Genomic DNA, 26,350 nt, shown 5'->3' with positions numbered 1-26,350 from the left:
AACAGGGCTTACAATCTAATTTTGTACCTGAGGCAATGGGAGGTGCAGTGGCTTGCCGAAGAAGCATCAGTGGGAGAAGAATTTGGAACCTAACTTCCTATCAGGGCATGCCATGGAAAACGTCACCACTTCCTGTTTCTTGGATTCAGATAGCCCATGATCTGTGGGGGTTTTTGCTTCTTACAGCATCAAGAGACACCAACAGTGGTTCTTAAATGTGCAGGAGCTCCTTTCGCAGAACATTGCCCCCTCCTTAGATACAGCATAAGCCTTGGAATGTGGCATTAATAGACAACTTGTAGACAGATCACTGGGCCATGCTTTGTGCATTGCACACAGCTGCTCTTCCTCTTCACCCCCTTGGGCCTCTTCATTTGGGTTCTTCAGTACCTCCCTAGCTTTTCTTCTGGCCACATGAATCTTCTGTGTCAATACTGCTTGTTCTGTGGAGGCTGGTATGCCACACAGCATTTTATGCCTTGGATGTCAAATAGGAAAAGTTGCTTTTCTGGTATCTCATCGAATGTGGATTATGCATTTTTTTTGCTTGTTGACAGCAAAATATAAGTGCCACAAAAACATTGTGTGCCATCATAGAAAGGCAGTTAAAGTTCATGCACAAATATTTATTTCTTCTCACCCCATAGTTTTCAGTGGATCAGTTAGTTGATGGAGATTAAATAAAACCATGCACTGACAGAAGATTTCTATGAGTCCTCTGTTTTTACTTTAATATCTAGAACAGATGCCTAAGAGTAATTTCCTCATCAGGACCTATTGTTAATAAATAATATCCTAGAGATAGGACTAAGACTTCACTCTCTAGTGCTGGTCTTGAAGGATTTTATGACTGAGGTTACAAACTATTTGATGAGTAACTATTTGTATGATAACAATGAAGTGGTGTGCAGCCATGGGTCATCTCGTTGATGTCAGTGGGATGGCTGATCACTCCTCCATTGTTGGCATTTAGTAGTACTGTGATTTTTTTAAAGTGGCTATCTCTGCATTCTGAATGTTTTTAGCAGTGTAAGTTTTTAGGTGCCTGTGACGAGTGTATAAGAAGGTTCTCCTTAATGACACTCCCTCACAGACCACATGAAATCCTGTAGTACAGAGCAGGCATGGCAGAGCAGGGAGGACATAGTTCAGGTACCCAGATAATCTCTGAGCACAGACAGAACAGGGATGCCCCAGGGGAAGATGAGAACAGCTCTCAAGCAGATGCCTTCACTGCATATGTGTATGCAGCAGAAGCTAAATGTAGGTAGGCCAGGAATTGTAATCCTTGAGGTTAGGCCAGAGCCAGACTTTTAGTTAACCTTGCACACTGAAATGCTGAGGCCCTTTCAGGGACAGGGCTGCAGAAAAATTGTCTATCATTTGTTAATTCGATATACCGCTTCTTTTGAGCACGAGTCAAGGCAATTTATGTGCAATTGTACAGGTACTTGCACTGTCCTTAATGGGGTCACAATCTAAGTAGTATATTGTACGTGGTGCAATGGAGGGCTAAGTGACTAAATTAACTGAAGACACTTGCTCTTAGTTTATCCAGTCTATGAAGGAAACAGGCTTTCTCTGAGGACAAGCAGGCCTATAGTTCTTACATGTGGGTAATGCAGGGTCCCCATTGCCAGTCCAGAGCTTGTAGCAAGCTTAAAATAGGTCTTTTGAGCATGAGACGTGCTTCACTGTGCAAGTGCCTTCGCTCTCACCACAAGAGTGCACGGGACTAGAAGTTCTCTCTTTTTTTTTTTTTTTTTCCACGGTGAGGAGAGGATTCGGTCTTTTTGTGCCTTTTTTTTTTAAATTAAATACCTCTCTTGGGGTTTATCTTTATTTTATTACTTCCCTATATTTTTTTAGATTATTTTTTGCCTCTTTTTTTTTTTTTTTTTTTTCTTTATTTTATTGTGCTTGTTATGCCATGTTTAGGCCTGAATGCCAGTTGGATTTTTCCCTCTTTTTCGTGGTGTTTTGCCTTCTTAGCACTATTGAGTCATTTGATTTGGCCACTGCTGTTTTTCCTTTCATGTCATTGAAGGTTCCCAGTAGCTTCAAGTGCTACACTCGGTGCAACAGGACCATCTCTGGCAAAGTCACCAATTCTTGGTGTCTACAGTGTTTGGGGCCTGATCATATCCCAGCAAACTGTATTCTCTGTCATTGTATGAACACAATTGGCCAGAGAGAAAAGATTTTTGGAGCCAGGTCTGAAACCTTGATGTCAGTTTCGGCATCGGTGTCTTTGACATTGACGTCGGCATTGTGTGTTTTGGTCCATATGGCTGTGAGAACTTTGCACACTGGGAGTGACCATGTATCAAGTGGGTCTCCACCTGCCTCGATGCCAGCTGCTATGCAGGCCCCCAGGGACCGATGGGTGTTGGACCCAACCCCTAGTCAGTGAGAGAGTTCGATGTCATCCTCTTTGGCACTGGGGAGCATTGATGCCAGGCATCAGAAGAAACATCGGCATTAATCACCCTTGACGCATGGTGCCAGGAGCACCAGGGCACTGAGTGTTTCACTGGTCCCTGAGAAGTGTCGACGCTGGAAGGACCGCTCCCCCTCTGTACAGAAGGTGCTGATGCGCGAGTCTCCACATAGCCAGGACCAGGCACCCGCTTCAGCAGACTGCTTCTACACCAGCTCCCCTGCCTTTCCCAATGTTGACCTTTGATGAGCGCCTCTGGGCCATGCTCCCTGTGCTTTTGGCAGGGTTCTTGCAGAGTGCGTCAGCTTGTGGGGTGAAGAACTGTGGAGATTGCAGTGTTTTCCAACCCTCATCATGCAGAACAAGGGATCTCTTCTGCATCCCAACCTCCAGTCTCTGGTCCTCACAGCTTAGATGTTGAGAGCTTAGAATTTGCTTCCTTGCATCTTCTGAGAGTGTCTCCAAAGTTTTTCTGACTTCCAGGAAAGATTCCACTAAGAGGTGTTATTGTTTCAAATGGAGAAAGTTTGCAATCTGGTTTGAGGGCAAGACCCTAGATCCTGTTTCCTGCCTTCCAGGACCCTGCTTGAATACCTTCTGCATCTCTCCGAGTCTGGTCTCAAGACCAACTATGTAACTGTTCTCATCAGTTCAATTAGTGCTTATCAAGGTGTAGAGGGTAAGCCCATAACTGGACAGCCTCTAGTTGTTCTTCATGAGAGGTTTGCTATTGACAAGGCCCCTGTCAAATCTCCACCTGTCATGGGACATGAATGTCATTCTCACCCAGCTGATGAAAGCTCCTTTTGAGTCACTTTATTCCTGTCATCTCAAGTACTTGACCTGGAAGGTCATATTTTTGGTGGCTGTTACTTCAGCTTGCAGGGTCAGTCAGCTTCAGGCCTTAGTGGCGGATGCACCTTAATATGAAGCTTCATAACAGTGTAGTCCTCCACACGCACCCTAAGTTCCTATCTAAGGTTACATAAGTATTGCCATACTGGGCAGACCAAAGGTCCATCAAGCCTAGCATCCTGTTTCCAACAGTGGCCAATCCAGGTCACAAATACCTGGCAAGATCCCCCAAAAGTACAACATATTTTATACTGCTTATCCCAGAAATAGTGGATTTTTTCCCCAAGTCCAATTTAATAATGGTCTATGGACTTTTCCTTTAGGAAGCTGTCCAAACCTTTTTAAAACTCTGCTAAGCTAACCACATTCTCTGGCAGCGAATTCCAGAGTTTAATTACAGGTTATGTCTGACAGGTTGTGTGAGACTTCCATCTAAACCAGTCTATTGTCTTGCCAACATTTTTCCACCAATCTCATGGCCATCCTGGCGAAAGTGCACTGCACACCTTGGACTGCAAATGAGCATTGGTTGTTCTTTGGTGAGCCTGGTAGCTAGGGATTCCCACATGTGAGAATTATAGGCTTGTCCTCGGCAAAAATGAAGATAGATACTTGTAGCAGGTATTCTCCGCGGTCAGCAGGCCTTATATTCTCACATACCCTCCCACCTTCCCTTGGAGTTGTTTCCATTTTTCTTATGCTTTATATTGTACTTCTGGTCCTGCACTCTCCCAGCAGGTAGGAAGGCCCTTTGCGTGCATGGTGGAGTGCATCTCATGCTCAAAGACCAATTTTAAGCTTGTTACAAGCTCCAGACTGGCAACCCCATGTTACCCACAAGTGAGAATATAAGGCCTGCTGTCCTCGGAGAATGCCTGTTACAGGTAAGTGTCTTTGTTTTATACTCTTGTGAATATAGGTAGTTTTTATTTTGCTTTCACCTCTCTGAAAGACTTTTCTGGGGTTCTGCGCTACACCCTTACTCATGCTGCTACAGTGGCAATAGGCAAAGTTTCTTTGCTTCTACATAGTAACATAGTAGATGATGGCAGAAAAAGACCTGCACGGTCCATCCAGTCTGCCCAACAAGATAACTCATATTTGCTACTTTTTGTGTATACCCTACTTTGATTTGTACCTGTGTTCTTCAGGGCACAGACCGTATAAGTCTGCCCAGCACTATCCTCGCCTCCCAACCACCAGTTTTCTTTTTACCTTCCTTTAATTTGCTTCGTTCCCTATGATTGCTTTCTGTTTGGGATTCTTTTCCTTCAGGTTTCTCTCATTCTCTGGCAAAACTGTTCAGACATTAAGGGCCCTCTATGAGTGTTCATGGGTGCTTCATTTGAAAATTTGTATTTTTCAGGTGCAGATTTATTAAAACTGACTAGAGAGGATTTGGTACAAATCTGTGGTCCTGCAGATGGAATTCGGCTATTCAATTCACTAAAGTCCAGGTAATAACACATGTGGCATAAGCCTTGAGGTCCAGGCATGTGCATTTAATAATAAGCCTTCTACAGTTCTGGAAAGTACGAACTCAGAAGTAGGTTGGCTGTTTGGCTGTATATGCTTTAGCGGTAGTTGTTTGCAGTAAATGTGCTGAAAAGAAAACTGTGTTGTATACATCTTCAGGAAAGGCCACAGATATGATGCAGGGCACTGATGAGTTCAAAGGTGGACATTAAAGCTGGAAGATATGCAGTTGGGCAATACTGATTTCTTGAGGACGGGTGGTTTGTTGCCAAAAGACAAATTTCTCATTTAGGTGAGCTATACCCAACCTAAAGTCTAGAGGTCATGGCTGCTTAATGGCTAACAAGAATTCAGAGTTGTAAATTGTGTGCAAAGTGTTAACATAAATATCTGTGGAACAAAATGGCAGGCTTTTCAAGTTGCCTTTGCTATTTCTTGTTCCATTACCAAAGTCTCTCAATGCTTTTCCTCCATGATTTTAATAGTGTGAATTTTAATTTACTAACTGGCAGTGCTTCACCTACCTTCTGACCTACCTTCTGTTTGGAAATATTTTTGCACTTCCTGAAAATAGAAAGTAATTGATTTCTAAAATTCATATTTTTTTGGTAAACCTTGGAAATTTTCTTGTTCAAACTTTCTAAGCATTGAGATGCTGAGGAAAATGGGTCGTGTGTTTCGTAAATGTTAAAGCCATAATTTAGCTGAACCCCTGCCAGTAGTAGCTGATAAATTAGTCTGGTAATTTTGTGTCAGGACCATCAAATTTAAAGCAACATAAAGTGTCAAGATAGCTTTTAGTTTATTTTTTTTAATAGTTTTTTTTTTAAATGCATCTTTTCTTCAAACTAAGAATACATATTTTTGGTGCAGAAATACTGAAATGAGAGGATTGTTTTGTGTATTTTTGTGCATACATTTTAAACTAATATAGTATATTTATTGTTTGCAGGTCTGTTAGACCCCGTCTAACTCTCTATGTCTGTCAGGAGCATACAAAAAATGTACAGCTGGAAAGACAGCAGGATGCTGATAATGGAGATAATAGCAATAGTGCAATATATGGTATGTGTTTTCAGCCTGTGTTAAAATATAGTGATTGAGTTCATTTTTATTCAAAACTACTATACTTGATCTCTTAGATTAAATGCTAATTGAGCATAGTGGCTATATAGAACCCACAAATGAAGGGTTTTCCATATCACCATAAAGCTGGAACTCTTAAGAAGGGGACTCCAGTTTCTAATTTTGAAGCATTCTATAGAGCTGGTCCTTGTAGTTGGATAAGTACCACACTTAAGCAGGAGGCATTTTGGGATCTCGATAATCACTTATGATATGCTTGTGTGTGATCTAAATTTTCTCCAAGGACAAGCAGGCTGTAATATTCTTACAAGTGGGTAGACGATCCACGTCGCCCAGGAACTGGCATAATAGCTGAAAAAAGTTCTAGAGCCTTGAGGAGCGCACCACGCTCCACCTCGCATGTGTAGAACACCTTCCTGCCCGCAGCGTCCCCGCGCCTTTAGTTCTTTATTTTTCCATGAGAGGAAGCGACTACATTTTGTTGCTACTCCTCACACGCCCAGGAAGAGCTTTTTGCCTTGTTTGTCGCTGTTTTTTTTTTTGCTAGCTTTTCTTTTTGCGTTACAAAATAAAAAAAAAAAAAAAAAAGCAATCCTGTATTCATTTTAGTTATTTTCCCGCTTTGTTTCCTTTATTTTTGTTGCAAACCCTCTTTAGGCCTTCTCGGACGGGTCTCCCATTTTTGTGCCCCCTTTTTTGTTTGCACCATTGCAACTTTTGATTTCACCGAGGTCATTTTCCCCTCAATGGCATTGAAGACTCCTAGTGGCTTCAAGTGTCGCTGCTGGAGCAACTGGATTATCTCGGGTAGTGATACACATTCTTGGTGTATTCAGTACCTCGGGCCCGACCATAGCCTGGCAAACTGTGTCCTTTGCCTTCGTATGAAGAAAAGGAGACAAATTTCCTGAGATTCTCAATGACAGAAACTTTGTGGAGCTCAGTCCGGTTGGCGTCAATATCGAAGGAGCTCATCAGTATCTGGAGTCTAGGTAGGGATGGCTGCTGCGAGACCATGAGACACTGGGAGCAGCGAGGCATTGAATGGGTCTCCACCTGCCTCGAGGCCTCCTGCTATGCAGGCCCCCCAGGACTGGCCATCGTCGGACCCGACCCTGAAGCAATGTGATGATACGACGGACTTATCTGCACCAAGGAGTCTGGTTGAGGTGCATTGGGTGAAGGCCAAGAAGCACTGACACCGGTCTTCTTCGACACTCGGTGCCGGGAGCTCTGGGACGCCGAAGGACTCGACACCTGAGAAGTGTTGACGCCGGGAGGACCATTCCCTCCTCCATTGAAGAGGTGCCGATGCATCTTTCTCCCAGGAGCCGAGATTCAGCTCCTGCATCCCAGGCGGTTCAGCAGCCTGATTGCACACCGGCCTATCAGCCTTTACCGATGGTGGCCCTCGATGAGTGTATCCAGGCCTTGCTCTTGGAGGGATTTATGCAGCAATGTGCATCGGGAGTGCCTGCGCCTGCCATGCATTCTGCTGTGGTCCCACCTGACCCTCAGCCCATGGTGCATCCACCGGTGCTGCTTGCGACTCTGATGTCGATTGCCACCAAAGCCGGTTCTACTTCAGTGTCTGTGGAGGAAGGTTTGCCGGAGTCGAGGCAGGAGCTGACTCTTAGACATGGGGTCCTCCACGTCGAAGCAGGCTTGGTCTCGGACATCCCTGAGGGAAGTGTTGCCCGATCCTGAAGAAAAGCGCTCTTGCGAATCAGAAGAGGATCCTAGGTACTTTTCCTCCAATGAGTCCTATGGGATCCCTTCTAAGCCTTCCCCTCCATCTGAGAGGAGACTGTCACCACCTGAGAGTCTCTCCTTCATCTCCTTTGTATGGGAAATGGCGGAGGCCATTTGCCAGCTGGGCAAGCAGCAGAAGGCGTGTCATAGGTTCTTGGCCAGGGGCATTTAAGGCACTTTTGATGTGGCATACAGATTCTCTACCCAAGGTATAGCAATGCGCAGCTCACCTGGCTGTGTGTTTTTGACCGGAACCATTTGGTCCAGCAGAGAATGGCAGATGCCCCTTGCCGGGGATAATCTTTTCAGAGAGTAGGTCGAGGAGGTTGATTACCAAATCAAAAAGCACACAGAGGCTATGTCTTCTTTTTCCCACCAGACGTCTTCTGCAACCACCTCCTCATCTAGGAGGTATTTTGGTGGATCGCGGAGTGCTTCCTATTCCTACTCTAGACGTAGGTACTTCCTTGTGCAGAAAAAGACGGGGTTTTCGTCCCATCCTAGACCTAATGGCCCCGAACAAATTCCTAATCCGAGAAAAGTTCAGGACAGTTTCCCTAGGCATCCTTCTTCCCTTGATTCAGGAAAACAATTGGCTATGCTCTCTGGACTTGAAGGATGTATATACACACATTCCGGTACTTCCAGCTCACAGGAAGTATCTTCGATTTTTCGGCTTGGAACACATCACTTTCAGTACCGCGTGTTGCCCTTTGGCCTCGTGTCAGCTCCCAGGGTTTTACGAAATGCCTAGCGTTAGGCGCAGTGTTGCTACGCAGGCTGGGAGTACTTGTGTTCCCTTATCTCAACGATTGGCTGATGAAGAGCACCTCACAGGAGGGTGCTCAGGAGTCAATGTGGATGACTATTCAGCTGCTGGAACTACTAGGGTTCATAATAAACTACCCGTTTATTATGAACCCTAGTAGTTCCAGCAGCTGAATAGTTGTCAGAGCTATGGCTGCGTCAGTGGCTTACCTGAAGTCGGCTTCCATCGAATAGATTTGCAAGGCTGCAACATGGTCTTCAGTCCACACATTCACATCTCACTACTGCCTTGAGCAAGATACCCGACGTGACCAGTCTGTTTGGGCAATCAGTGTTGCAGAATCTGTTTGGGGTTTAGAATCCAATTCCACCCACCTAGGCCCATTTTATTCTGTTCCAGGCTACACTCTCATCTGGTTTATATTGTTTTCAGGTTAATCTGTGGTATGTCCTTGCCATTGCGAGGCCCAAATTGACCACTCTTTGTTATTTTGGGTGATACTGGATGGTAGGGATTCCCCACTTGTGAGAATATTACAGCCTGCTTGTCCCCTGAGAAAGCAAAGATACTTACCTGTAGCAGGTATTCTCCAAGGACAGCAGGCTTCATATTCTCACAATCCCTCCCACCTCCCCTTGGAGTTGTTTTTTTACCAGTTTTACTAATACTTTTATGCTGTTATATTTAACTAAAGGCATAGGGATGCAGCGGATAGGAAAGTGTTCTGTGCATGCGCTCTTCTCAAGGCTCTAGAACTTTTTTCAGCTAACTATTATGCCAGTTCCTGGGCAACGTGGATCGTCTGCCCACTTGTGAGAATATGAAGCTTGCTGTCTTCAGAGAATACCTGCTACAGGTAAGTAAGTATCTTCGCTTTTTTTTTTTTTTGAGTAGGCAGTTTCCTTGTCCCCTTTTCTACTTACAACAGGTACCAGGGCTATGATCTAGCACTATGAGCCTTCATTCAGTTATCCAGAGAATTTTTTTTTCTATTATGTAGCTACCCATTGTTCCAGAACCTGTGGGATAGTTGTGTCCATCAACCAGCAGGCAGAGATAGAGAATTGAAAATTGAGCTGAGACATCTCTTGGCATTCAGTCTAGCTCTTCGGTATTTTCTATCTCCAGCAGGTGGATGGACACACTTTTCAGCCTCTAGTTCTGAGTGATTTGTTCTTGGTCCACTTGGTCACCTGGTCCCCAGTTGAGCTTTGCAGGTGGCTTGAGTCTGCAGAGTCCTATTTGGAGGTCTTCGGATTCTTTTTTCTGGTGCCCCACGAATGTACTTCCTCCCTCCCTTCAACTCTCCCCTGTTCCCTGTGGAGCTCTTCTTTTCCAGCACAACAACTTAAAAAAAAAAAAAGTCTACTGGAGAACGTGGGATAAAGATCAGTCCAGATCCTTTCTCATCTGTGGTAAGGTTTGTGGAGACTGAGTTTGGGGGGGGGGGGGGGGGGTAGCAGCTGGCAGTGGTAGGTCTGACTAAAGTTTGACTTTGAACTGCTTGAAGGGCTGCAAGCTCTACTTGGTGCAGGGGGGAGATCCTGACGCACTACTTAAGACTTGTGTTGTGCTTGTGCCAGTGGGAGTGAATGGCGACTCTCACAGAAGCAGTTAAATGGTTTTGCCACTGTGGGACTTGGTGGACAGCGTTAAGGCATGCAAGCCAGGAATCCTGTGGGACATTGGGGAAACAATCAGTGGCAGCATGTCTTCGGATTTGGCACAGCATCCGAGTATGCCGGGGGCTTTGGCAGGACTGATGTTAGTTTGATGCGGGAGAGTGCGGGAACAGGTGCCATTTTGTCGGGGCCGACTGGCAGTGAGAAATAACCTCTGATCACATGCAGAGCACAGTCGCCATTTTACAACCTTGGGGCATGACTGAGCATTCAGCTGCATTGGGATCTTTGTTTACTCCTGAGTTTATATTGGCTTATACCAAGCCTATTTACTGAAGCAGGGACAGCTAGAGTTACTGTAATTTGCTTCAGTTTCTTGCCCTGCTTCCTCTTCGGCTCCTAAGAGATTTTTTATTTTTATTTTTTTGTTACATTTGTACCCTGCGCTTTCCCACTCATGGCAGGCTCAATGCAGTTTACATGGGACAATGGAGGGTTAAGTGACTTGCCCAGAGTCACAGGGAGCTGCCTGTGCCTGAAGTGGGAATTGAACTCAGTTCCCCAGGACCAAAGTACACCACCCTAACCACTAGGCCACTCCTCCACACCTCATCTGTCCGCTCCTGGAGGTCTATCTACTTCTCTCCCCCCCCCCCCCCTTATCTGATGTGGCCTTGGTTTATTTAGAAGCACCATCATTGAAAGAGCCATTAGAAGAGGGAGATGACCTGAAATTACTGAGGCTGTTTCATAAAGAGGAGCTCAGTACTCTTATTTCTGAGGCAATGGCAGTGCCTTCCATTGAGGAGCTGCCTTCTTTGGTGTTGAGAATTCTATCTTTGTTGATCATGAGTGGGCTTAGAGGTCTTTCTGATGCATCCAGACATTTAGGACCTGATTACAGTAGAATGGGTTTGTGAAGAAGCAGTGTGGTTTAAGCCTGTAGAATGTATTGGATACTTTCCTACCTTAATTCTGAATTGCATTTCTCTAGTTTGGCCAGCAGGTGGTGCATGTTTTATGTTAGTTATAGAAAAGTGCATGTCCTCTTTTAGTTTAACTTAGAGGCAGATGCAGCAACCAAACGTAAAAAAATCTAAATCGTTAAAGTCCCTAACGATTTTAAAATAACGAAAAATGCACCAAAAAAAAAAAGTCACACATGCTGAGATCGGTATTGAAACGTACAATGTACCAAAGAATCACAATACACATCGTTAATCGGCCCCCAAATCATGCGCAGAGCAGCCAAGCGTTATGTTAGCTGCTCTGCGCATGCCACAAACAGTCAAAACACAGTCAAATCACAAGCACATGGCTCCCAAATCAAATCAAAACAAAAATAAAAAAAAAGGGTCGGGAGGGGGCAAGGGCGCTCATCAGGAGCGTCCTGTACGGACGGCCTTGCCCCCCCCCCCCCCGCTGCTCGCCACTTTCCGCCGCTCCCCCCACCCCGAAAAAGCAAAATTCGAGCAGCCCCGGTCCCCCTCCCTTCCTCACTACTCTGTCACCTCAGCTCCGCCTCCCGACATCCTCCGTCCTGTGCCCCGCCCCCTTTTGGGGTCGTTGCCGCCATTCCCCTCTTCCATCGGGCCCCCCTCCCTCTTACCGGGCCCGTGCAGCGCCTCTCTCCTCTGTCCGAAGGCGCTGCACGGGCAAGAAGAAAGCTGATGGCTGCCTTCGCCCAGCTTCGATGGCGCGTCTTTCTCCTGCTGGGCCCGCCCCTGTCTGACGTCAGTAACCTACGAGGCTGGGCGAAGGCAGCCATCAGCTTTCTTCTTGCCCGTGCAGCGCCTTCGGACAGAGGAGAGAGGCGCTGCACGGGCCCGGTAAGAGGGAGGGGGGCCCGATGGAAGAGGGGAATGGCGGCGACGACCCCAAAAGGGGGCGGGGCACAGGACGGAGGATGTCGGGAGGCGGAGCTGAGGTGAGAGAGTAGTGAGGAAGGGAGGGGGGCAGGGGCTGCTCGAATTTTGCTTTTTCGGGGTGGGGGGAGCGGCGGAAAGTGGCGAGCAGCGGGGGGGGGGGGGCAAGGCCGTCCGTACAGGACGCTCCTGATGAGCGCCCTTGCCCCCTCCCGATCCTTTTTTTATTTTTATTTATTTTTGTTTTTCTGACGTCCTTTGGACCAATCACAGCGCTTTTAGCTCTGCTAATGCGCTGGGATTGGCTCAAAGTTTGTTTATTTTTTCTCTTAATGATTTTTCCTGCCACAGAGCTGACCTAACGAGTGGTCCAGACCTCTCGTTAGTTTTCCTGCCTTTTTCCTGCGTAAAGGCAATCGGAAAAGGTTAGTGCATGTCGTTTCAATGGGGTTTTCACACTAATTGCTCATCTCCATTCCGTTTTCGTTAGCTGCTGGCTTCCTCGGTAAAAGCCCTTTGATGCATGCAACGGATCAAATTTTCCTCGTTGGAGAGTCATTAAAGGCTCATTTAGCTTTAGTGCATCTGCCTCTAAGTGAGGAAGTGAATCTATAGTACTGTGAGCAATATACTTTTAAAACTTGTTGACTGGGCTCTGATGGCCTGGAGTTTAAAATTACCCCTTAGTTGTTGTTGGCTGTTGCTTCAGTCTTAGCCTGAGACAAAAGAGAGACAGACCTCTATGCTGATGCTCGTGAATTATATGTCCTGATCTCCCCAGGTACCTTCTAGGAAGTATGCAAATGTGTAGTTAGTATTATAATTGATCAATATTTCAGTTACCTGTTATTGTTTGCTAATTGCACTATTTTGTTCCACTGATTTTTAAAAGACAATAAACAATATTTAGTTTTTTGCCTCTCTGTTGGGACTGATAAAGAATCCTTATGGTTTGTGTTTTGGGTCTGTGAGTACTTTCTGGAAACTGTTGGACCACTGGAAGTGTGGCTCCAGTAACCTAGAAGTCACAGGGGATAATTGGAGAGCGGAAGACTCACCCAGAGGCGGTTGTGACCCAGTCGGTGGGAGGAGAGTGCTAGTGGAGAGCACAAGCGACAGGTGGAGGCGGACCTGAACTGTGCTGGAAATAGACCCTCTGAGTGGCCATGGGGTAACCCTAGACGGGTGGCTAGACATTTCATGACAAGGTCTCACCAGTCACAGGGCGCAGAGTGGGAAGAGCCATGGCTCGCCTCTGCCTGTTGGTTCCGGAGGAGGAAGAGAAATTGCAGCTTCCCAAGGTGAACTTCCTTGTTTTGGCAGTCGTTAAGAAGACCAGCTTGCCAATGTAAAGGGGCATGACCCTAAATGACCTACAGGATAGGAAGTTGGAAGATTTACTGAAATATGTCTTTGAAGTGGCATCTTTGGGTCTTCGAGCGCCAGTGTGCAGCTTGTTCATGGCTAGAGCATGCCTGAAGTGGCAGTCTGCAACATAAGACGGGTGGCATAACTCCCAGCTAGAAGTGAGATTGGCCTACTTGGCGAATGCTCTTTGACATGTTACGGCCCACAGTATGTCTTTGGCTATTGCAGCATTAGGCAGCAGATGCTGTGCCAGTCACGTCTAGTTACACTGCCATTTTGGGGCAAGTGGAGGAGTGGCCTAGCAGTTAGAGCACTGGTCTTGATATCCAGAGGTTCCCAGTTAAATTCCCACTGCTGCTCCTTGTGATCTTGGGCGAGTCACTTAACTCTCCATTGCCTCAGGTACAAATTTAGATTGTGAGCCCTCCAGGGACAGGGAAATACCCAGTGTACCTGAATGTAACTCATCTTGATCTATTACTGAAAAGGTGAGCAACATCTAAGTAACTTAGTGAAAGAACTGGGGGAAACTAAGCCACAGCGGTTGCCAGAGGATATGCTAAAAGCCTCTGGTCGTTCTTTAGGGAGTTCGCCATCTTGATTTTGAGACAGCAGATGGTACCAGTCTGGTCATTGGCAGTGTAGTCAGAACTCCCGCTTTCAGGCTCGATAATCTTCCTTTTGTGCAGCCAGGAAGTCCTCTGTCATAGTTCTTAATGCCTTCCGAGCTTCTTTGCAGGGGTTTCCCATGATTTTGATGGCTTTGGGGATCGTCCTGGAGACAGCTTGTTTGGGCGAAACATACATGTCGGACATAGTACCCCCCCCCCCCCAGTCTGACATCTCTTAAGATGAGTATTCAATAACTGTCTATCCAGTACTTCAGTAAAGAATTCTTATAAGGTAGTTTATTGGGTGTGCCGATGAGGAGGTGTGTGCTAATTATATTGCCATTTTAAGATCACCAGAAATTCCATTACTCATATTTAAGATGCACCATTAGTAACATTGGAGTATTTTTGCAACCATTAGAATTGTTAGATGAATTATATAATATTGGATGCATGAATATTGATTGGGAATTAATATATATGCTATATGATTTACAAACATGATCAAAAAATTGGGAGAAATATTTTTCTATACAAATGTTGAAAGGAATTTTGTATACAATATAAGCAATTAAAGAAGTAATTAAGTTATAATTAAGGTGGATGTTACACTGTGAGACTAACTTGAGCCGATGATGAGTTGGGTGAAGCACAGGGCTGTTTACCCGGTGTGAAACAAGTTACCACCGAGGCTCTTCCAGTGTTAAATTTTGTGCTGGGTTCATGTGTTGATATGTTAACCCTTGCATGAGTTAATTTTATAGGTTTAGTCAATTTTTGATTTATCTCAAGGGATGTGAACACATTTTCCCAGCATCCCCATCCAAACCCAACTTGAGTATTGAAGTGGAGTCCTTTTTACATTGCAGGTCATAGTATTCGCCCCCTAAGCTGGCCCATTATGAGGCAGTTTTTAAAGCAAATGTATTACCTATGAAACTGACAGGTCCATTTATGAACATGTAATCTCCATGGTATGAACTTACAACTTGCTCGTGTCATGCTGCAATAACAGTGACCTTGTGGTTATATTAAATTTGTATGTGTAATATAGTGTATATAAACAATCTATTTTAGATACAAGAGATTGAAAGTAAAAGTTTTTAGTAATTGCAAGAGGTAGCATATTTGATAAACTGATTGTAGTTTGAGGTAAATGGGGAGTTCAGACTCAAAGTATATGATTTGTATACAGATATTTATGCTAATTCAGTTAGAGTATAATTTAGGAGACTAAGGGAAACATAGGATAAAATCTGTGAAGGCCATTTATTTGTTCTATTTTGTGAAATACAGGTTTACACATTTATATTTCTAAAACAGGGGTGTCCAACCTCGGTCCACACAACCCAGTTGGGTTTTCAGGACCCAGCCTTCGAGGGCCGAGGTTGGACACCTCTTTCTATAACATAGATTTGTTAGGCAAATATGATCAAATTTATGCTTAGAGCTACAGAAATGCATGATCTGATATATTGAAAGGATCTATCTGAGTGCTTTCAGGTATTAGAAAAAACAAATTCACTAAGTTATGAGTGTAAATGCTAGTATTCTTCAACCTATGTATGTAATTTTGCACACTAACATGTATTTGTGGTGTAGGGTTAATTGGTCCTAATTAGTACTTACACATGTAACTACACTTGCTACTCTCTAAATGTAGCATTCAAAATTTCTAGCATGTAACTGTAAATGAGGCTTGTGTATGTGAAGGGGCATGGGCAGGTCAAAGGTGGTGCCCAAACATTTACATGTTTCTAGAATCATGTCCGTTAAGTGTGGAACTTTTGTGGGCATTTATACCAGCCGTTGACATGGTTGGTGTAAGCTGCTATGCCTAAAAGGTGGCGTGTAACTGCTGCCTTACTCCATTATTCTATAATGACAGTTGTGCATGTAATTTCTGATAGAATTCACATAGGCAGTAGGATGCTGTGTGCTAAACTTTAGCTGACCTGTAAGAATTTACCCCTTAGTACATAACCTCTTAAAGAGCCAGATTTAGTAAATGGCGCCAAAATTTAGATGCTGGAAAAATCGTGCTAAACTCATATTTTATAAAGGGTGCTCTGTGCCAAGTGCCCATTTAGAATAGCGTTTGGTGCCAATTTCTGCGTCCAACTTTGGGCATGGGGATTTATGCCTGCTAAAACCTGGTGTAGAATTTCTGGTTGCATGTCAGGATTTACAACATAGCGCCTAGATTTTGGGAATGCTCTTGACCCGCCCATGGGTTGCATGTGAGACACTTCAGATGGACAGCATTATAGTGCTTAGATAGATGCATGCATAAATCCAAATTAGTGCCAATAATGGCTCAATAATTTGCATGTGATTCTGCCCCTCATGGCTAAATTTGGTTGGCCTTTATAGAATCCAGGAGAAAATGTCTAACCAAACCATCTTGCTTTCTGCCTAGGGTGCAAGCACTACAAGAGCCCCACTGGTTTAAAACAAAATTTCCATATCATCATGCTGATCAAGCCATAGACTGGTGGTTGTGTCCATCTACCAGCAGGTGGAGATAGAGAGCAATCCTTTTGCCTCCCTATATGTGGTCATGTGCTGCCGGAAACTCCCCAGTATGTTCTCTATCTCAGCAGGTGGTGGTCACACACAGCAGCAGCTCTGGCTAGGCCTCCAAGCCTAATTTTTAGGTTTTGTTGAGTGCCTGGGGTTGAGGGCTCTTCTTGAGCAAGTGCAAACCTGGTGGCGCCAGGTCCCTCCCTTTTCTCCCCCTCCCGCTGGCTCCGTTAAAAAAAAAATAAAAAAAATTTTGAACGTCCTTAAGGGCGTTTTATTTCGACGTTTATTAACGTTTATTGCAGCTACTCACTGGGACACCAGGTCGTTACAGCTCGGAGCGAGAAGCAGGTAATTTTTACCTTTTTATAGCGGGCAGGGGGTTCCCCGATTGATCTCCACGTGGCCTATGGCGCGGAGGGCGATGGGCGCGAAGAATCGCTCCCCGGACCGCGTCGTGCGCTTCTAGCGGGGATGCGGGGGTTTTAAGTCTGATTCGCCCTTGTTGGGTGTCAGTTCGAAGGCCGGTCAGTTGTCCAGGGTCTTCCTACGGGCGGCGGTTTTTCCAGCCATAAACGCCCATCCCCCGCTGCTCGCCCTCCGCCATCTTGCCGGCCACTCTGCTCGGACGGCTTCTTCTTGGGCCGCCCTTGAGCTGGGAGACGTTCATTACATGGCCGCCCTTGATTTGGGCGACGGCAAAAAAGCGGCTAAAGTAAGCGCCGTTCTTCCCGCGAGGGCTCCTTCGCGGAGTGTCGCGCCGGACGCCATCTTGGATGCGCAGCATGGTTATCCCCCGCTCTTGCGAGCGCCGGTTGAGGGTGCGTCTAGGGATGTGGCCCAGGCTGCTGAATTGCACAGTTGGGGGGTTTCTCCCCCCGAGTTTATTTTGCTGCTGCATCAGGCTTCCTTATGCAGAACGCTGCCCCTTCTCCCTTGTCAGATAAAGGGGTTGAGGCCCCCGGAAGTAAACGCCCTCGGGTGGATGCCCAGGCCTTAGAGGACGCTGTTTCCTCTGATGTAGATGAGGGCCAGCGTATCTGAGTTCTCCCAACGGTCCTTTGGGATTCCTTGGAGGAGACGGATTCCGCTCGGATGGAGCGGATGACCCCTCTGCAGCACGGATCTTTCGCTCAGAGGATTTGCCCAACCTGTTAATGCAGGCCATGAGCATTTTGAAGATTTCCTCTCGGAGGACGTCTCTCCCTCAGCCCCTGTTGGCTCCGCCATTATGCTGGGGACGAAGCGCCTGCCTAGAAACCTTCCACGTGCATGATGCCATGCACACCTTAATTTCGGCTCAATGGGATGTCCCGGAAGCGAGCCTTAAAGTGGCTAGGGCTATGTCCCGCCTCTATCCTTTGCCTGAAAGTGAGCGTGAGGCCTTTGTTTGGCCTACCGTGGATTCTTTAATCACTGCGGTGACTAAGAAAACGGCATTGCCGGTGGAAGGTGGCACGGCACTAAAGGACGCCCAAGACAGAAGATTGGAAGCGGCTTTAAGGTCGTCCTTCGAGGCGGCTGCCTTAAGTTTGCAGGCCTCAGTTTGCGGCTCCTATGTGGCCAGGGCGTGCCTGACGTTGGTGCAGCGGGCTTCCCCCTCGGATCCTTCCTTGAGGGCTGACTGGCCGGCCCTGGAATCGGGCTTGGCTTATTTGGCAGACTTACTGTATGATGTCTTGAGAGCCTCGGCTAAAGGCATGGCTCAGACAGTCTCTGTGCGGCGCTGGCTTTGGCTGAAACATTGGTCTGCGGACCACGCCTCTAAGTCCCGCCTGGCTAAGTTGCCTTTTAAAGGCAAGCTGCTCTTTGGGGTCGAGCTGGACAAAATCGTGACCGATCTCGGCACGTCTAAGGGCAAGAGGTTACCAGAGGTCAGGGCTCGGGCAAGTGCTCGCCCCGGTATCTCCAGAGGACGGTTTCAGGAAGCCCGTCGGTATCCGCCCGGGCAAGTCGGGCTCCTCTGCCCCCTCTTCCTTCAAAGGAACTTCTCCCCCAAGCAGCATTCCTTTCGCAGAGGACCGCCGTCCGGAGGTACGCCCTACGGTCCTCCCCAGGTCTCGTAACCCAATGACGGGATCCTGGTCCATGGCCCAGTGCAGACTTGGAGGACGCCTGTCCTCGTTTCTGGGCGAGTGGCCAGAGTTAACTTCAGACGCTTGGGTGCTGGAAGTCATCAGAGACGGCTACAAGTTAGCGTTCTGCCGACCCTTAAGAGACGGGTTTGTACTCTCTCCCTGCAAGTCTCCGGTCAAAGCTGTGGCAGTGCAGCAGACCTTGGACAACCTGATACGCCTGGTGCGGTCGTTCCGGTGCCAGAAAATCAGATGGCAAGGGACGTTACTCCATTTACTTTGTGGTACCAAGAAAGGAGGTTCTGTCCGGCCTATCCTCGACCTCAAAGGGTCAATGGGTCTTGAAAGTGCGGCACTTTCGCATGGAGACTCTCCGCTCTGTTATAGCGGCAGTGAAGGCAGGAGAGTTCTTGGCTTCCTTGGACATCAAGGAAGCGTACCTGCATATTCCCATCTGGCCTCCTCATCAACGCTTTCTGCGTTTTGCAGTCCTGGGACGACACTTCCAGTTCAGAGCCCTCCCTTTCGGGTTGGCTACTGCTCCGCGGACCTTCTCCAAAGTAATGGTGGTCATCGCGGCCTTCCTGCGAAAGGAAGGAGTACAAGTCCATCCTTATCTGGACGACTGGTTGATCCGAGCCCCCTCTTATGCAGAGTTCGGCAAAGCTGTGGACCGGGTAGTTGCTCTTTTGAGCTCCCTGGGGTGGATCATCAACTGGGAGAAGAGCCAGCTGCGCCCGACTCAGTCCCTGGAGTATCTGGGAGTTCGATTCGACACCCAAGTGGGCAGAGTGTTCCTGCCAGACAATCGGATTGTCAAACTTCAGGCTCAGGTGGACCAGTTCCTAGTAGCCTCTCCTCTTCGGGCTTGGGACTATGTGCAGCTGTTGGGCTCTATGACGGCCACGATGGAAGTTGTGCCCTGGGCCAGGGCTCATATGAGACCACTACAACACTCTCTGCTGCAGCGCTGGACTCCGATGTCGGAGGATTATGCTGTGCGCCTTCCCTTGGACCCAGCAGTGCGCAAGGCGCTGAGCTGGTGGATGCAGACAGACAAGTTGTCTGCAGGAATGCCTCTGGTGACCCCGGAGTGGATTGTCGTCAAGACGGACGCCTCTTTGTCGGGCTGGGGAGCCCACTGCTTGGGAAGGACAGCGCAGGGGCTCTGATCTCCTGCAGAGGCAAAGTGGTCTATCAACCTCCTGGAACTCAGAGCCATTCGGTTGGCGCTTTTGGAGTTCATCCCGGTACTGGCGTTGAAGCCAGTACGGGTCCTGTCGGACAATGCCACGGCTGTGGCCTATGTCAACCGCCAGGGAGGTACCAAGAGCGCCCCTCTAGCCAAGGAGGCCATGAATCTATGCCAGTGGGCGGAAGCGAACCTGGAACAGCTGTCAGCGGCCCACATTGCCGGAGTCATGAATGTCAAGGCGGACTTTCTCAGTCGCCATACCTTGGAGCCCGGAGAGTGGCAGCTATCTGCTCAGGCGTTCTTGGACATCAAGAAGCGCTGGGGCCAGCCGAGCCTAGATCTGATGGCGTCATCGGCCAATTGCCAAGTGCCGCGCTTTTTCAGCAGAGGACGGGACCCTCGATCCCTGGGAGTAGATGCTCTTCTCCAACAGTGGCCGACACAAGAGCTTCTCTGTGTTCCCGCCCTGGCCCATGTTGGGCAGGGTGCTAGACCGGGTGGCAAAGCATCCGGGCCGGATAATCCTGGTGGGTCCGGACTGGCCCAGACGTCCCTGGTATGCGGACTTGATCAGGCTCTCAGTCGACGATCCTCTGCGGCTGCCAGTGGAGCAGGGCCTGTTACATCAGGGTCCCGTGGTGATGGAGGATCCCTCCCCCTTTGGTCTTACGGCCTGGCTATTGAGCGGCAGCGTCTGAGAAAGAAGGGCTTCTCAGACAAGGTCATCGCCACTATGCTGAGAGCGAGGAAGCGCTCTACTTCTACTGCTTACGCCAGGGTTTGGTGTATCTTTGCAGCGTGGTGTGAAGCAGGATCACTTTCTCCCTTCACTGCTCCAATTTCTTCAGTGTTGGCGTTCCTGCAAGAAGGTCTGGAGAAAGGCCTGTCGCTCAGTTCCCTTAAAGTCCAGGTAGCGGCTCTGGCTTGCTTCAGGGGCCGCCTGAAGGGTGCTTCCCTGGCTTCGCAGCCAGATGTGGTGCGCTTTCTCAAGGGAGTTAATCACCTGCGCCCTCCTCTGCACTCAGTGGTGCCTGCGTGGAATCTCAACCTGGTGCTAAGAGCCTTGCAGAAGCCGCCTTTTGAACCCTTGTCGAGGGCATCTCTGAAAGACCTGACGTTGAAAGCAGTCTTTTTGGTGGCTATCACTTCAGCCAGAAGAGTTTCCGAGCTCCAGGCGCTCTCATGTAGAGAGCCTTTTCTGCAGTTCACTGAGGCAGGAGTGACTATTCGCACAGTGCCTTCCTTCCTGCCCAAGATTGTTTCTCGCTTCCATGTGAATCAGCAGCTCTGTCTCCCTTCCTTTCGTAGGGAGGACTACCCAGAGGAATACTCTGCTCTCAAATATCTGGATGTGAGACGTGTCATCATCAGATACTTGGAAGTGACCAATGATTTCCGGAAATCGGATCATCTGTTTGTCCTGTTTGCAGGTCCTCGTAAGGGTCTGCAGGCTGCTAAGCCTACAGTGGCAAGATGGGTAAAGGAAGCCATTGCAGCGGCTTATGTGGCCGCGGGGAAGGTGCCGCCTATCCAGCTGAAGGCTCACTCCACTAGAGCTCAGGCGGCCTCGATGGCAGAGGCCGGGTCCGTCTCCTTGGAAGAGATTTGCAAGGCGGCAACTTGGGCATCGGCCCATACCTTCTCCAGGCATTACCGCTTGACTGTGGCTGCTCGGGCGGAGGCCCGGTTTGGAGCTTCAGTGTTGCGGTCAGGGATTTCAATGTCCCACCCTGGTTGAGTACTGCTTCGGTACATCCCACCAGTCTATGGATTGATCAGCATGATGATATGGAAGGTAAAATTATGTATCATACCTGATAATTTTCTTTCCATTAATCATAGCTGATCAATCCATAGTCCCTCCCAGATATCTGTATTGGTTATATTCTGGTTGCATTTCAGGTTCAAGTTTAGTCTTCAGTTCCTGTTCAGGAGGACTTCGTGTTCGAGTTTTTTCAATGGATTCTGCAAGAGTTGAGACGAATTTGTGTTACAGTGAGCTGCTGCATTCCTCTCCCCTCCGTTTTACGGGGCTAGATTGAGACTTAAATTCTGCCGGCGCTCCCTCCCGCTTCGTGCGGCAGTAGGGCAGCTTTGTACCCCTCCCGCTTCGGCGGTGTTAGGGTCAGTCAGCTCCTCCCGCGGTTGCGGTTGCAGGATAAGCCAGATCCCCCCGCATCGGCAGGTGTGGTGTCCCTCCCCCGCTCCGCGGGGATGAGCTGGACGGATTCCCCTCCCCCACTTGTGGGGATGAGCTGGGTTAATTCCCCTCCCCCGTTTCGGCGGTGGTGAGCTGGGCAGAGTGTCCCTTTGTGGGTGTAATTCTCTAAGTGCTGAGTCCTGCGAATGGAGCTTGGATATCGACATACTGAGGAGTTTCCGGCAGCACATGACCACATATAGGGAGGCAAAAGGATTGCTCTCTATCTCCACCTGCTGGTAGATGGACACAACCACCAGTCTATGGATTGATCAGCTATGATTAATGGAAAGAAAATTATCAGGTATGATACATAATTTTACCTTGTCTGTCATACACAGACATGCTATTTTGCTCTGGGAATTTTAAACTGATAACTTTATCCTTTAACGCAGGGGTAGGCAACTCCGGTCCTCGAGAGCTGCAGGCAGGTCAGGTTTTCAGGATATCCACAATGAATATGCAGGAGATAGATTTGCATACCATGGAGGCAGTGCTTGCAAATCTATCTCCTGCATATTCATTGTGGATATCCTGAAAACCTGACCTGCCTGCGGCTCTCGAGGACCGGAGTTGCCTACCCCTGCTTTAACGAGTGTTCACCTGTTACATGAGAACAAGTTTTTAAATGCAGTAGTGATGTGGAAAGGTAAATGTGCTCTCTCCCTGTTTCCTAGTTTATCATGCAATTTACCTGGAAGAGATGACTGCATCAGAGGTGACACAAAAGATTGCGTTGGCGTTTAATATTCCTCTGCATCAGATTAACCAGGTTTACAAACAGGGTCCTGCTGGCATTCATATCGTTGTTAGTGATCAGGTAATATAGTTTTTCCTATTTCAGATTATTAAAGGTAGAGAGAGCCCCTCTAAATGGGGGAGTGGCGTGATAGAAGCAGTACTCACCTTTGAGCAAATGGTGCCTTTTTTTTTTTTTTTAGTGTTCCATACCCATCACAGCAGGTCTGCAGACACTGCCAGTCATGGTTTTCAAAAGTATAATCTATAAATGTCTTACAAAAAAAATTATAGCAGCTGTAAATAGCCTGTGTGCCAAGAACAAAAAATTCACGTATTGATATCAGATAAGATAAGGAGTTAAAATAAGTCATGCTGATTCAGGGCAAGGCCCATCAAGCCCAGCATCCTGTTTGGCAGTGGACAGTCTGGATCAGGAATACACAGCAGATATATTTCTCATAACCTCATTCCAAGGTATGTCATTCCCAAGCCTACCTGGGGATTCCCCCCCACCCCCCCAAGAGCTTGTCCAAACCTCTCTTACAAAAATGTTAGGTTGGTCACCTCTGCCTTGTTTTCTGGCAACAAATTGCACAGCTAAGTGATGTGTAAAGAAACATATTTTTAGTCAACAAGCACAGGACTGAATCAGTCACAGATGTAGGTGACATCACACATTGCTGGGACTTGAGCTCATAATTTAAGTATACATTTTTGTGTGTGTGCAGCCTTTTCTGCATGCAAATGTCTTTTCTGGACCCGAGTTGTATTTTTTCTTCTCTAGTCATGGATGTGAAAACAAAGTTCTCCCCTGCGTCTTGCCACCTTTCTTTATATTTAAACAAATAATTTAAAAAAAAGGTTTTAAAATATTTTTCTTTTAGCTGAAGTCAAGGTTTTGTCCCTGCTCCTAGTGTGGCTGGAACCTTTTAGAATTCCAAGTGTTTAGTCTGCTTGAGCTCTAACCATACCCAAGCTGAACATAAGCACTATGATCATCTCTGCAAGCCAAAAAGGACTGCCTAAAACAGGCTTTGAAATCACTGTGAAATAAAATAGAGGCATCTGTTCAGAGCTCAGCTGACTCTGCACATTTGAACAGATCCTCTTCAGTGGAGGCTCTGTCTACCTACCTGCACAGTGATCAGCACCAAGTATCTGTCAGACAGGTGCATGGCTCCAGGCTCAAGGCCTTAGGAGAAAGCGATATCCTCACCCCCTTCAAAAACGCATGAAAAGTGGTGACATAGAGGCATATTTTCAAAGCACTTAGCCTTCAAAAGTTCCATAGGTTTCTATGGAACTTTGGAAGGCTAAGTGCTTTGAAAATGAGCCCCATAGTGTCACCAAGGGGTATCCCCCAAATGCAGACCTATGCAAGTCCTTCTGTCATAAACATTAGTCACAAGACACTGGCCACTACTTTTTGAACCCTTTCAGTGCATTCTGCGCAACACTTACTATCTACAGCAGGCCGATTGAGAACTAAACTTGTTCTATGCTGTATTTGCACCATCGAATCATAACTTCTCTGGTTTTCTAGTTCTTCAGTCCTTGCCTTCACAGTGGTCAGCTGTTCAACCTCTGTCCTCAGATCCAGTCCTAGTGATAGTAACAGACGAATCCTTTTCTGCTTTGCTATCTCTTTCAAAATGACCTAATCCATTCTACAAAGATATTTTTAAAGGGTATTGCTAGAAATCAAGTAGATAGGATTATTAAGAACATATTTATATTCCTGAAAAATTCAGCAGCCAGATTTATTCGCATGTAATTTGATAACTCCCTTACTGATAAAATTGCATTGTCTTCCTGTCAAAGCCAGGTTACACTTTGAAGTTTTTTGTTTCTGTTTATATGGAGAACTACTACATATATGGCAGGTCATTTTCAACTGTTAGGTTTATCTTTAAGGAATATGAAAGAACCTACCGTTGAGATTTCTGTCACTGAGAATTGTAAAATCCCATACGTTTCTGAGCCGTTCACTACTTTATCAGACAGCACTAATCTGGAATGCTCTTCTTTTATTAGGGGAATTATAGATTCTCTGTTTTAGGAAATCATTGAAAACTCTTTTGTTTAGAAAATATGTATTATGCTTGCAATGATGTGTTGGTATTTGATGTCCTAGGTGGTGTGTTTTAATTGCCATTGCGTTGATTTTATATTTTATTTTTCTCCGAGGACAACAGGCTGCTTGTTCTCACTGATGGATGATGTCCACGGCAGCCCCTCCAATCGGAGATCTTCACTAGCAAAAGCATTTGCTAGCCCTCGCGTGTGCATGCACGACCGTCTTCCTGCCCAAATGCGAGACTGCTCGTCAGTCCTCTTTTTTTCCCCGGCTCAGGTTGGCTGTTTTTTGGTCGGTCTGTGCCCTGAGGAGACTCTCGCACCTTTTGCCGTGTTCTTCCCTTCGGAAGTCTTTGCGAATTTTTCTCCATTTGTGTATTTAAAAAAAAAAAAAAAGCCTTATTTTTGAGTTTTTCCCGTTAAGTTTCCTTTCGCTTTCGAGAGCGGCCCTTCTGGCCGCCCATACGGGTTTTTTCCCTACTTTTTGGTGCCCTTTGTCATCATCGCGAATTTTGACTTCGCCGGCGTGATTTTTCCGCCCATGTCATAGAAGTCTCCCAGCAGCTTCAAAAAGTGCACCCAGTGCAGCCGGGCTATCTAGCTCTCTGATAGGCATGTTTCGTGCCTTCAGTGTCTGGGGGCTGGGCATTGTCCTCAGGCCTGCGCACTCTGTCTTCTGTTGAAGAAGAGAACTCAGGTAGCGAGATTGGCCCAGTGGAACATTTTGTTTGGGGCCTCGCCCGGTGTATCGACGTCTACAGTATCGAGGTCATCGACTGGTGCATCGGCGTCTGCGGTACCGAGGTCATCGACTGGTGCTTCAACGTCTGTGGTACCGGGATCATCGTTGGTACTGATGTCGTCGGAGGGTGCCTCTTCTTCAAGAGCACAGGTGAGGGCTGTCCATTCCCCTGCTGGTGGCAGTGAGCTCTCGAGTAGGTCTCCGCCTGCCTCGAGGGCTCCTGCGGTACAGGCCCCCCGAGGCAGGCGTCCTCTTCGGTACCGGGAGGTTCCGATGACCTGCTTCGTGTGAAGACAAAGAAGCATTGGCACCTGTCACCTTGCAGACGTGGTACCGAGAGCTCTGGGTCGCCGGTGGCACCGGCACCCACTAAGCATCGACGCCGGGAGGACCGCTCACCCTCCATTCAGGAGGTGTCGATGTGCTCTACTATGGACAGCCCAGTGCCGCCTCCATGCCCCGGACAGATTCTGAGCTTGTCGCCGGTGCCGGACTCCTTGCCTTCCTGGGCAGCCGCTCTGAACGAGAGCCTCCGGGCCATACTTCCAGGGATCCTGGAGGAGCTGTTGCGCCCTTCTCCTTTGGTACCGGGGGTGCTTGCGCCGCTGGTACCGTCGAGTGAGGCGACGGCTGGCCCCTTGCCCGTGGTGAGGTCCCCAGTACCGGTACCTCTTGTGGTACCTGCCTCGGCTACCTCCCAGGCTGACTCCCCGACGACATCGATGGAGGGAGCTTCATCGCCGCCGGCACGGGAGTCTTCCTGTTGACATTCCCACTGTGGCCATGTTTCCACGGAGTCGAGGCGGGCACGGCTTCGGACAGAAGTTCATGAACTGGTGTCCGATACCAATGGTAAGGCCTCGTGGGAAGCAGAGGAAGACACTAGATATGTCTCTGACGAGGAGTCTGGCGGTCTTCCTTCTGATCCCACTCCCTCTCCTGAAAGACAGCTTT

General features: G+C 47.5%; 1 protein-coding gene across 11 annotated transcripts in view; it reads left to right on the top strand.

Moving 5' to 3' along the window:
- Positions 1-26,350, top strand: part of UBP1 (upstream binding protein 1) — a 330,162-nt gene that overhangs the window by 260,313 nt on the left and 43,499 nt on the right. For 9 of the 11 annotated variants that reach the window (XR_003942186.1, XM_030203410.1, XM_030203389.1 and 6 more), the window contains 3 exons: positions 4,662-4,752; positions 5,724-5,836; positions 22,515-22,657. Coding sequence is in view for 9 of the 11 variants with exons in the window: in XM_030203410.1 (XP_030059270.1) it covers positions 4,662-4,752; positions 5,724-5,836; positions 22,515-22,657 (347 nt within the window). In the remaining 2 variants the exon portion in view is untranslated. Of the gene's footprint in view, positions 1-4,661; positions 4,753-4,930; positions 5,064-5,723; positions 5,837-22,514; positions 22,667-26,350 lie in introns of those variants that run through there. The other 2 variants (XR_003942191.1, XM_030203436.1) reach the window with 2 other exon arrangements.

Source organism: Microcaecilia unicolor, chromosome 1 (assembly GCF_901765095.1).
Source record: "Microcaecilia unicolor chromosome 1, aMicUni1.1, whole genome shotgun sequence".
Taxonomy (NCBI): domain Eukaryota; kingdom Metazoa; phylum Chordata; class Amphibia; order Gymnophiona; family Siphonopidae; genus Microcaecilia; species Microcaecilia unicolor.
Note: the sequence above shows the minus strand (reverse complement) of the source record. Positions and strands in the feature narration are given on the sequence as shown.